This window comes from Nanorana parkeri, unplaced genomic scaffold (assembly GCF_000935625.1).
Source record: "Nanorana parkeri isolate BGI_ZX_2015 unplaced genomic scaffold, ASM93562v1 scaffold42, whole genome shotgun sequence".
Taxonomy (NCBI): domain Eukaryota; kingdom Metazoa; phylum Chordata; class Amphibia; order Anura; family Dicroglossidae; genus Nanorana; species Nanorana parkeri.
Window position 1 is genome coordinate 1,112,341 of NW_017306310.1, and position 13,367 is coordinate 1,125,707.

At 39.5% G+C, this 13,367-nt stretch overlaps 1 protein-coding gene across 1 annotated transcript in view; it reads right to left on the reverse strand.

The window, feature by feature from the left end:
• CEMIP (cell migration inducing hyaluronan binding protein) overlaps window positions 1-13,367 on the reverse strand; it is a 64,815-nt gene that overhangs the window by 37,087 nt on the left and 14,361 nt on the right. Inside the window, exons 7-10 of the mRNA XM_018571839.1 lie at window positions 11,951-12,021; window positions 9,731-9,826; window positions 7,000-7,121; window positions 4,462-4,603 (exon numbers count right to left, since the gene is read on the reverse strand). Of these exons, the coding sequence (XP_018427341.1) occupies window positions 4,462-4,603; window positions 7,000-7,121; window positions 9,731-9,826; window positions 11,951-12,021 (431 nt within the window). The remainder of the gene's footprint in view (window positions 1-4,461; window positions 4,604-6,999; window positions 7,122-9,730; window positions 9,827-11,950; window positions 12,022-13,367) is intronic.

The window sequence follows — 13,367 nt, forward strand, 5'->3', positions numbered from 1 at the left end:
GATCTACTGAGCCGACATGTGACAGTCTCATTGTCATAGGTCGGCTAGAACTATGAGGTGAGTGAAAAGCACTCACCTCATAGTTCTCCTTTAAAAAATCACTCAACATGCAAATAATGATAAAGTATAGTGATACATAAAAATGCCTTAGGTTTTTGTAACAAAGGTATACCTGACATCAAATAAAGTTATGAGAGTAAAAGAACTAAAAACAAGGAAAAGTGCCTGTCCCTCTTGTTATGCATGCGTTTAAATCTAGCAGGTTTGTGTTATCTGGTGGGAGGGTGTAAGTTACTTGGAAGCATCTTTTTATCTTTGAAAGTTCAATCTGTTCATTGGTTTTATTAGACAAAGAAGTCATCAAACCAGTGCAGAAGGGTAGACATCAAAATAACAAAAGTGTAGCATCTATTAGGAGAAGAATAAGAGGAGGAAGGAAAGGGAAGGGAAGGAATGGGATGAGTGGAAGGAGTGGTGGGGATGTTTCCACTCTCTGACCAGGCACATAGAGACATTTTTATTTCTTTCTGTGTCTCTCGTAGGGAACATTCACTACACTTCCTGTCCCTGTGACAGCAGGACAAGAAATGAGGGAAGCAGTCATAATTGGGACAGGAAGACACAGACAACAATAATAATCTCACCAAGGCTCAAACGCTTTACCATTTTACTAAAAATGCTTTAGTAAAGTCTGTGTCCCCATTGGGGGATTTCCCAACACTTCCAATCCATGTGATGTGAAAGGAAATCTCCCCACCTGGGACACAGATAACAATAACCTGCCACGGTTCTAAACATTCCCTACTCTGTGTCTATCATCTCTGGTTAAAGTTGGGCTTTGAGCGAACGTTGTAGGGAAAGAAGTAGGTCCTCCACAGCCCACCATAAAAATGACTGCAGCTTACCACTGTATTGATTTAATACAAACCAGTGAGATGTTTGTGATTAAGTAAACTAGACTAGAATGAGCATCTGATTAGTTTGAATCTCACTGCTTGCTATAGGCTTTCCAATATTCTTCAAATATACTATATTCAGTCCATGTAGATAAGGCAAACCTTCAGTGTTGTACAAGATGTACCCAGCTGTTCTGAAATATATTTTAATTTAGGAATTTCCCTTTAGATCTGTATCCAATAAAAGAAAATTGGAATGGGCACAAATTATAATCTTGTGATGTGTATTTTAGGGAGGAAAAATAGGTGGAAAAACAAACATTACTGCTTTAGACTTCTCACACAATAACGATTGAGCCAAAAGATTCTTCCAGAGGTGCTTCTGTTGATGTAACTGACAAAGTGTAATTACAACTATGCACAATGAAGGGAATTTATCAAAACTGGAGCAGTTGCCCATGGCAACCAGTCAGCTCCTCTCTTTAGTTTGTTCAGTTAAGATTTGAAAATGAAAGAGAGAAGCTGATTGGTTGCCGTGCACAGCTGCCCCAGATTTTGTCTGCTCCTGTTTTGATAAATTCCCGTCAATGTCTTGTTTTCTGTAAGAACTGATCTTACCACAAAAATAATGCATTTAATAATTACCTTGAACAAATAGGGCCCACAATGTATGGGATTAAAGTATGTGTAAACCCTTACAATGAATGAACTTCTCATATTTGCTATTTTTGGTCTGTTAAATATACAATTGAAGAACTTGGAATACCTTGCTGCTCATTTGAATTACTATCTCTAAATTTTAGAATATTTGGTCACCCCGGCACCTTCTACATTCCTCTGCTGATGTTTTGGACACCTGTTATGGGTGGGATATGGGATATAAAGGTATCCCCTCGCTTCCCCTCCCGTGGCACTGGGGTCAAGACTCTTTTCTTTCTTTTTTCTTACTTTCATTTTTTCCTTTCTCTTCACTTCCACTTCTTGGGGTGTTTTTTTTTTGCTCTTTCTAACTATGTTGTTTAAGGTTTGCATTTGAGTATTTGAGATTACTTCTTGGAAACCAGTGTTGTGCTCAGCTATATTGATTTTAATATTTTGGCTCACATCTTATTCCCTGTGACAATTGAGCTTAACATATAGATGCTGTTGCTACTTTTGACAACCTTGGTTCTTTATCTTAGACATGATAAGCTTATGATAACTTGTCTTTGTTCACTTTAATGAAAAGTGTAATAAAAATAAAGTTAAAAAGAAAAAAACATTGTTATAACTGCCCTGTTAATCTTATCAGACATTTAAAGCTGTCTCGTGTCTTGTGCCATTTCCTGTGTTATATCAAGGAGCCTAATTAGCCCTGTCAGTCCTTATCTTGGGGCTATTAATCAGTTAGGATATATGTTGTGGAGAATAGGATGGGAGGGATTTGAGTAGTTTAGCAAAAGACAACTGGGCAGGGCTGACACCACTCAGTCCACAAAAATGCTGTGTGTTGTCAGCTCACAACATGACTTAGGAGCAGAGTGAATTTTATTTTACTCTTACATACAAAGAACCTTTCTAAAAGCTTTTCAAACTATTAGACCCTGACAGCTCCTGTTAAAATGTCCTAGGCCACTTCAAAGTAATGTAACACAGAAGGATTGTTCCATCTCCATTGTCATGATGTTATGTAAAGAACACCTGACAGAAGCTATTAGATAATGTAATGGTTCACAAGGTGCACATAAGAAGAATAGGGAGTTTTAATAATCTTTCTATTCCGATGAAATGCGCCTGACAGTGATGGATTGCTTTATTACATTAACCTATCTTTACACGGTTTAAAAAGAATTTGGAAAAATGTCAGGTTCTGCAAACAATCCACCAAAAAGATGTCATGCCCATTTTCTCACAGTTACAGGAATACTGCAAGCTCTAAGTGTCGTCATTCTGTTAGGTTTGGAAATCAGATTTGTATTTCACGATTCTAATTGAGTTTATACAAGATCAATTTTCGTCTTTCATTCCAAGAGATTAAACACCTCTCCATATAAGGAACACTTATAGCATATCTCGTTGTGGTCAGATTGCCTGTATTTCTAGGTCTGCTCTTGCTAAGGTGTTATATTTATTCAGAACTATTTCTGTTAGAGCACTAAGGGTTGCACATTGAACTTGGTATAGAAAAACAAATCTCGCAGGGTATTTAAAATGGTCCTACGTATTAGACAGGAGTAAGGTGACCTAGGAGTGCTAGATGTTGTCAAATATCTTGCAACTAGCCTATATTTGTATGGCCACTTGTATGACCCATAATATCATTTTCTTTATAGAAACTATTATTGAGCCATTAAAATATTCAATTTAACCCTAATAGCCAGACAGCATGTCTTGGCCAGTGCTAACACCGTGGTCATGGGTTCAAATCTTTCAGTATAAACACACTATCAGTCTCTCACAGGCTGTTTTCTTTTGGTGGGAGTAGAGAACAATATAATAATTCCTGTAAATATGATTTAGTTACCTCCAGTTGAAGCATTATGCTGCCTCTCTAAGAAGGAACCTGCATTCTGAGAGACCTACTGTATAATATTTGATTTCCTGTATTCCATTCAACAATATATAATAGCTGATATCTATAACATATATTGGTGGGTTTACCAAAGGATTCATTTCCAAAGCATGCATACATGTTAAATTGGGAAGAAATTGTGACTAGTGAGTTTCCCATCTCAATGTAAGCGCTATAGATTGTGGAGCTAAAACCTATGCACAATCTATAGAGAGAATTTGTATAAAGTTACTTTTTTATGGAATACAGCACCTAAGGTATTACATAGACTGCAACCTTCTACCCCATCTCTTTGCTAGATGAAGATGATTTACAATTAGGCACCTTTGAGATATAATTTATTACATATCTTTACAAATACACAAATACAATTATTTAACACACAGTCCATTTTGACCAGGTGACATTTCTTTGTATCCTTTATATGACAAATGTAATTTTGAACTGCTGGAATTTTGTACACAAAAATCAGTTTTTGTTTCTTTGCATGTTTAATTGTTTATATTTTTTTTATTATTGCTAATTGTATAGGTAACAGATGGTCTTCTAGATTGGGATCTAAAGGAATCTGTACAGATAGGTTATTAATGTTAAACAGGAACGTATTCCTGTGTTCAAAAGTATATTTTTATTGTGGGGGAAAAAGGAAAGAATGAAAGGACCAAACAAAAATGTGACCACACACCACTGACACCACTGGTAGTAAAAGCTTTATCAACCCTTATCGGTACAACATACCCATGTCGAGTCAAATGCATCAGAGAGGGGTGATCCGTGGGCAGTACTGAATGGCAATTGTTAAGTTTCTATAAAGCTTTTACTACTACTGATGTCATTGGTGTGTGGCTAGATTTTTTTGTTTGGTTTTGACATGTGGGAGCGGAGACATACTCCACTGGTGAGCACCTGAGAGTCCCTCTGCCTGTATGTTTGTCAAATAGATAGTTATAAACATGAATTTTGTCTTAACACCCTTTTCTCCAAAAATGATTACCATTCTAAAAATTTACTTACCAGACTTTCCACAAAGGAACTGGACTCTGTAGTTTGGACAGGGTGAGACGGCCTGCTCATTCTGCCGGCACTCAAATCGGTAATCATGGCCACCTTTATAATAGACCTGCACTGGTATACTGGACCCATTCATTGCAGTAACCTGGGGGTCGAAACATATATGTTACTGAATGCAAATGTTCATAAAAATTGCATATTCATTTACAACCCTTTATGCACATAGTGCCAGCATATTCTACAAGATTATACAGAGTGCTCTAGAGTTCTAAACTAATTTCTTAATATAGGGATCCTTTCATGAAAATCCAAATCCAACACACTTCTAAGCTTGTAAAATAAGTTGAGTAATGTACAAAATGCTGTAACCCCCAGATTTTACTAGCTGGGATTACTAGCTGGGATACCATTAGATGAAATCAGGTTGTTACACACGTTGCACATATTACTCACACTGTCTTATTATACAGGGTCAAATAAAGTAAAATTAGCACCACACCAGATTTGAGCACATTAAAAAGGCCCTGTGCAGCAATCGTGTATACAGTATGTACTGGTACTATTTTTCTCTCAGGACAGCAATGGGATATGAGTCATTGGGTTTGATTTACTAAAGGAAAATAAGCTGTCCAGCTTGCAAGGAGCCTACAAGCCACATACACTCCACACCAGCCTTTCTGGCCCATATCAGAGCTGCTACATGTTCAGTTCAGGCCTGACCTCTTTGAGTGTATTATTTGAACAAGCCCACATATGCTTTTACATTTCAAGCAGCTTGGAAGTTAAAATTGGTTGTTGCATTCAATACCACATTTGTTTCTGATTTGTACCAGTAGAACTCGTCATTCAGTGTTTACTAATGTAGTAGGTTTGCTTGTTCCTGTTGGCTTAGTCCAGTCCTGACTGCCTTTGTTCCTGTGAGATCCAGCATAATATTCGCGAGAATGACACCGTTTATGTACTGTTATCCATTCACATAGAATATGGTCTTTGTTTGATAATTTATTATTTAAGTCAAGATTTTGCTTCCCTGTTGTTAAACCAAACAGCATTTTTAAATGTTCTCTGTGAGGTCGTTTGATGGCACTCCGCCGAATTCCCTACCTGGTGAGATGTGAATGCAAAGGCTCCTGCTCCCTCGGCAGGGCCGTCTACACTACATGCTTGGGAATGACACTGATAACAAACCCAGCCATTCCAAAAGAGCTCAGGATGCCTACTGAGACCACAAAAAAGGATGTAATAGGATATGTAGCATACGGTCCTATTTATGGTTAGCAACGGGAAACCGTTGTTCCTGGGTGTGAAGCCTGATGTTTTATTAACTATGAGACAGGCAGCAAAACAATATCCACATAGCATGTCTGTTCTTCCTTTCACTGAATTAACATTGAGTTCCTTATAATAGTACTGTTTTATTTGCTGGTATATTCAGGAAACACTCATTCATGTTTTTACTGTGTGCTTTCTATATTTTTACACTTTGAATATAACTACTGCATCATGTGTATTAAGAGATAGAAACGGGAGAGCAATAACAAGCATATAGGGGTTTACATTGTGGACACTACCACCTCTTATGCTCTCCAGACATACATTTAGCTACTTCAGTACCATCTAATTTCAAGCCCCATTTTGGGGTACATGCCAGTTTTTTGTGGTAAATGGTATTTAGAGATGTGCTGCCAGCTCCCTTCTCCTACATCCTACACCTCTAACATCTAAGTGCAGATAGCCTTACCCTGGGTTCCTTTATTGCCAAATGTAGAGAAGAGCTCCTGTGCCATCATGCAAGATTACAATAAGCTAGGATGAGGGCCACCAGTGCTGTCATCAGTGAGTTAAAGGAGAACTATGTGGTCAGTGTTTTTCCCCATAGTTCTCATTAGGGTAACGGGAGGACACAAACTAGCGTCCTCCCGTTACCCTAAGCTCAGTATACTGAGACGCCGCAGCCGGCTGTACCCACCCCCCTCCCCCGTCCGTTCCGCCAGTCAGCGCTGGCAGATCGGAGCGGGGAGAGGGGAATCCAGCCCCCTGTCGCGGCAGAGAGCCGTGGCAGGATCGAGAGGTGAGCGAACCTGGTATGTGTTCGCTCACCTCTCGATCTACTGAGCCGACCTGTGGCAGTCTCAATGTCACAGGTCGGCTAGAACTATGAGGTGAGTGGAAATCACTCATCTCATAGTTCTCCTTTAAGGATGGAGATGTTCTACCATAATGGGAATTGATTAAAAAAAAAGACTGTTCTGCAGATAAAACCAGGGTGCCATGGGTACGGGATTTTCTACAGATTTAGAACTATTATATTATGAAATATGAATCAGTGATTTTTGTCTCTGGCTACTTGGTGCTGGTTTGTTTGTAGTGATGTTTGTGGTTTTGCTGTTGATCCAGTACAGTATGGCCCAAAGTTGTTCGCAAGAACAAGGTAAGTATGAAGTAGAAGAGGTTAACTTCAGTGTTTGAGGGATATGAGTTACTGTTATGATTAGCCTATACCATAACCTAGCAGCACTCTGGCACAGTGAATTCATGTACCTTGACGTCAACAGGATGGGTGCAGATTTTGCCAGGATACCTGGCCCGGAATTCAGACAGTTTCTCCCATTCTCGGTACCGTGTGCTCTCATACTTGTCAAACCAATCTGTCCACTCCACATCTGGAATGTAGAAAGTATAAAAACTCACATCACAAGCCTGCCAAATTAACTTGTTTATTTGCAAGTAGCGAAACAGAAATCTGCACCAGACACATGACAGAATTACAAGCTGATTTCCAACTAAATGGACAAGTCTGAAATATAGGCCCATGTCTAGCTGGAAACCACTTACACTTGTTTGACATCATACCAGACAGGTCAGCTGCCAGCAAAAATGGACGCAGTTGGTCATTCAGACTCTCTAGATTCTGCTACTTGATAACTTAATTTTTTTCTAATCAACACCAGTAATCCTGCCTATTCTCTACCATATTGATCTGCCATGGATTTGATGATGTCGGCCTTGCCAGTGTCCTAAATTTTGCAAAGCTAGTCCTTTACATTAGCTAAAGCAAACACAGACAGCTTCTTACTCTACAGCTAAATGTCAGAAATGTATACTGATACTTATGGAGTCATAACAGCCAAACTACGCTGTGTCACGTATCCGAGTTTCATTACTAAGGCATATTTTTAGTTTAACACCATCACCAATCAGATAAAAATTCCATATATTGTCATTTTCCAGGGCAGGTTTGATTCAGACTGCTGGCAGTGGGGGGGAATAATATCAGTTGTTAGAAATTATATTTGGTAATACTGTACAGGTTAACTAACATCCCAGAAAAATGTAATAATTTGTATCTCTCAGCTTAAGAAAAAAATAGACCACATACATTGCACATGATTTATTGTAATATATTGCAGCTTACTAGTCCCTAGATGTGGTGGCTGCATTACGTTTTTTTCCAGGCTTTTGTTACCTTTATTTTCAACTGGAAATCCTGTAAACAACACAGTCCAGGATAGTCTGAGGTTACTACATTTACTCCTCCAGTGTATCTATGGAAGTAATCATTGTAGCCACCCAGGCTGGACTTTAAACATGTCTCCATTGCATAGTGGCTGAAAGGACAAGTAGTTTACAGGACAAAAATAAGGATGTTTGTGCTTTCTGTTAAGCTGACAGGAAGTGAGAAGAACATTTCACTTCTGGTAAGATCAATAGCTATTTTCTGCACCTGCTGAAAATGTTCTTAGCCTGAAAAGGAAAATTAATGCTGCCACCACCTCTAAAGATTTCTCAGTTGCAATGTATTCCGTTTTGTGTTTAGTTTAATTTTTCCATGCTTTATATGTAAAACAATTTAGATATAGTACTGTGTTATTGTATTAGAGATCAATGAACCAGGCAAATAGATCAGAGTTTCATCTAAGCTGCCACAGGCTGCACACTTAGAAATCATGATAGATGTATGTATTTAAGGTTTAACTCCTGAGTTTAGTGTACCTATAAATAACACAAAAACACTAGGTCTTATGTATAATAGTGTCTAAAGGAAAACCAGTTCTTGTTGCCCATAGTAAGCAACAATGCAGCATTAAAAGTGAGAATCTGACTGGCTACTACGGGCAGCAGGAGCTATAATTCCAGTGGTCATATATGTGCATATCACCCACTGTTCAATGTGCCCACAATAGCCAAATACAATTCACCTTGCTCAGGGCTGATTCCAGGAAGTTTAAATCTGATTGGCTAAAATGGGTTGTTGTAATTAGCCAATTATTTGTATTTATTTATTACAGGTATTTATATAGCGCCATCAATTTATGTAGTACTTTACATACTGCATTTTTCTAGTCTGGGACGGACTGCGCTGGTGTCAACAGTGGCCAGAAATAGCACAGTGATACATTAGGATGCATTTTGGGTCTGGAAACAGTCTGGTCTGGAGATGATCTGGATGTGGTGTGAATGGACGCTTACAATCTAGGGTCCCTATCTCACATACACACACATACAGGACCGATTTAAACAGGAGCCAATAAACCAATTAACATGTCTTTGGAGTGTGGAAGTAAACCAGATTATAACTGATCTTTGTGCTTCTGATAAGCTCGATCTGTCAGTCCAACCAACAACCTTAAAGACAATGATGACTAAAGTGTACCATGCAATATCCTAGCAGTCTAGAATCAGGTGGGAAGTAGACAGATTATGTAAAGCTTTCTCTTTATCCTGATTAATGGCCAGTCTCTTGCACAGAGACATCAATTAGAAAAAAAATCCCAGCGCCAATGAAAACAGATTTTTTTAAAACGGTAATTAAACATAGTAAGTGACATTTTCAGGTTAAGCAATAAATTGAAGCAATAATGAAATCAGGACAGTACATTAGCTGTTGTTGTCCAGCTAGGGCCAAAACCAGAGACCTCAGCCAGCCAAGATCAGCAAACAAGCGAGTGAGTTAAAAGGGACGCCTGTTTCTGACAACTGGAAGCTCATACATTTTTCATGTGTACAGTGCAGGGCTGCTGGAGACTTCTGCATGTCTGCAGCTTCCAAATAAATGATCCGTGTGTTCCAAAAAGCACGGCACTAACTTCAGCCGTAATGAACCAATGGGACAAGAAGGAAAGTAAATATGGGAAATTTATAGAAAATTGTGGCTTCTGTGCCTGTAAATGCATAACACGGGATTTGTCAGACAGAGAAATAAACTTCAGATTGTTAATAAATGAGTCTTTATTTGGCTGCTTTAAACATTTAGTGATCGGTTTTCACTTACCCTGAACCCACTCGCTGGATGAAGAAACGTTAAAGTATTCGCCATTTTCAGCTTGGAAAAGTTTATGTACGCGAGCCACTGCGGACCCTCTGCTTCCTGTCAAACACAGAAATAGCTCAGGAAGCTTGCTAAGTAAATAGACTGTAGCAGGTAAGTGTACAGATGAAATCATAGAGGACAGGAAAACGCCAGGCTAAAATGTCATATTTCTTTGTGCCATGTGTCATTATTTCTATTTATATATAAACATCTATGGATACAACAGGGAATGTATATACACAACAGAATAATTATGTATAGGAAGTGGTTTATGTGAACCAGTAATCATGCAAACAGACAAGACTTCCCTATGAATGTGGATTTTTAACTCCTTCAATCAGGGGTGAGCAACTTGGGCCCTCCACCTGTTGTGGAACTACAAGTGCTATGGGGCATTGCAAGACTGACAGTTACAGGCATGTTGGGATTTGTAGTGAAAGCCCAGCTAGAGTTGCCCACCCCTGCCTTAAAATGATCCTATGGAATAAATGGAAATGTGTACATTTGCTAGTAGGCCCCAGCCACTACAATATAATTTCATGCTATCTCTATTTTGCATATTGGCAGGAAAATAAAATTGACTACCCTTTTATTTTTCATATTCAAGGGCTAAATTATAATGAAAGCATTATTCCAGGCAAACACCTGAATACACAGAATAAATACATTGAAGGGAGCTGTTCTACCTGCCAAAGTGTTTGTATTTCTGTCCCTCCATTTCTAAGATTTGCACAGCCCTGGCACACAGCACAGTCCTTTCTGCCAGGGCAGGAGGCACCATTTTTGTCCTCCCCCTACCTTGTGACTGGAGAGTGAAATGAGAAGCAGCAGAGAAGCATGAGCCCATCACTCTTCACTCTGCTTCTCCAATCCTCAGTCTAAGATCTGCTTTATGGGGACTGCAAGAGGCTGAAACCAAGACAACCGCAGCTACTTACAGTGCTTGTATATGAAATAAAACACATATTAGGACATATTCACAAGTACAGAGCTGCAATAATTTGTGTCTTGGAGTTCAGCATTAGCCATTTTGAATTCAGTCCCTAAAGCATAAAATGCATGTCAAGCCCAAAAAAAGTTTTTGCTTGTTTTGGATAGAGTGAAGGATAAGAACCCTTGCTGGCTGGGCTATCCGGGCCTTTGTTAGAGAGATTTTCTCTCACTTCCTGTCCTGCTGACAATAGTGTCGCTATTGCAGATTTCTCCTCACTTCTTGCCTGGTAAAATTGAAGAAAGCGAGGCAAAACTTTTTTAACAGAGCCACAGATTGTAGTAAAAACCAAACAACGGTTCTATTCCTTCCCCAGTCAAGGATAGAGTGGGGAAGGGTTCAAACTCCTGTTAGGTTTGTGCTGCTACCTGGGACTCCATTAGAGGGATTACTTTCACTTCTTGCTATGATGAAAACACTTTTACCACACAGGAAGTGAGAGAAAATCTGCAATGGAGACACAGACACTGGCACGGTTTGTGACCTTTACTAAGAAAAAGCATTTTTATTGCTGTCATGTTTGCTTTTGGAGGTTTTTCCTCACTTCCTGTCTGGTTAAACCATTTCCTTTAGGACAGGAAGTGGAGGGGATATCTCACTAATGCAGTCCTGGGTAGACAGGGGTTCTTATCCTTCCTCAATCTATCCAAATCAAAGAAAAAATATTTTAGGTAGACCTACAGCTTAATATAAAGCACAGAATGGCATACAGGCATGAGAGAAGGGTTTGGAGGCTGCTGCAAGTATGTGCAGGTGCCTCTAGGTTTAGAATTAGGCGAATGTTGTGAAAAATAAGAACAATCTAATATAATGCAGTGAAAGTCTAAACTGGCTGTCTGTGTTTGGACAGAAAGGACTGCAAGACCTGCTCCGTATCGTACTAAACTTTATACCAAATGAACTCCGGCCCTCCAGCTGTTGTGGAACTACAAATCCCATGAGGCATTGCAAGACTGACAGTTACAGGACTGACTCCCAGGTGCAAAGGCATGTTGGGATTTGTAGTTAAAGCACAGCTGGAGGGCCAGAGCTGCCCACCCCTGCTTTATACAGTAAGTAAATAATAGGAATTTCCGAGGTACTATTGTGTTTAATATACATTTCTGGGCTACTATGGTGTGTAGCAAAGTGATTGTTGATTTATTTCAGAAGACAGACAAGACTGAGGAATGTTCCATGCTTTGCTGTACCTTGGTACTCCACGTGGTCTTCCACGGAACTGGATGGATCGCCTTTCACGGTGATAAAACTCCAGGGGTGTCTGGAATAAACAGAACAACCTGTATTTTAAAACAAGGAACAAGTCACTTCACATACTGAGGCTTTGTAACTAAGACGACTGAGCAGACACAGACAGAGAGACCGTCTGTATGCAGGAACTCGCCACAGCTTACAGAGACACCATCACGGCAAAATGTACACGCGGATTTTTATTTCATTTGCTGCAAACAGCAATCATGGACATGAACCTCCAGCAGACAGCCAGAGATCAGGACTAAGAAGAATACGGCAGTCACCAAATCCTATTCAATTGGCTGTTCTGTACATTGCACTGACGCAATAAAAACAGTACCTGAGAATAATTATATTTACAAAGGACTCTATAGAATACAATAACTAAGGAAAAGGAATATAATGCACATCATTTACAAAAACAGCAATCGGTAAGGTTAAAGTAAATGTACTGTAAATCCTAATGGAGTAAGATTTAGTTCAATAAGGAACTAGGGGGGACGTTATCAAAACTGGAGCAGACAGAATCTGGAGCAGTTGCCTATAGTAACCAGTCAGCTTCTCTCTTCAGTTTGTTTAGTTAAGCTTTGAAAATGATGGGTTGCCATGGGCAACTACACCAGATTTTCTCTGCTCCAGTTTTGATGTATCCTCCTCTATGTATCATAAACCATTGCCATTTTCTAAATAAAATCCTTGTTTTTCACCTTTTTCATCTTTTGTTGCATGCCAATGCTGCTGATTTCCTGGAGCTTCTTTGCAGTCACTTTTTGTGTGCATGCATGTACTTAGCTGCAGCGATGGCTGCATGGCATTTCTCAGGGAGGGTTACCTAAGAGTGACAACAGAGGACCATGCCTGCGTAATGTGTGTTACATGGCAACTTTTAATCTCCATTGGAATCCTGTGTAAGGCCCCATTCACATACAATAAAAACCGGCCAAAAATGCGCTGATTAGCGCATTTACATCCAAATCTATATGGAGTCTGCGCTGATCAACACAAAAAAAAAGCTCAGGGAGCATTTTATGCGGCGCAGCCATGCGATCGCATGAACGGTCCCCATAGGAATGTATGCGATCATTCATGTCGGCGGTTCAGCGCGGACAAATCCGTGTAACCGAACTGCCCCGGTGTGAACAGGGCCCGATAGGGTAGCAATGCAAAAGCACAATTAAAAGCCCGAGGCAATGAGTTGTCACCCCATACAGGAAGGACCTGAATAAGGACCTTTATGGCAGGATCAGCAGGTCTTATTTTGTTTAAGGTAAGCACCAAATTTAAAAATAATAAAAATGACTTTTGGAATTACATTAACATGTAAAAGATTATGTGTGAGAATGTAGTGATTGGGTTTACATTTACTTTAAAGTG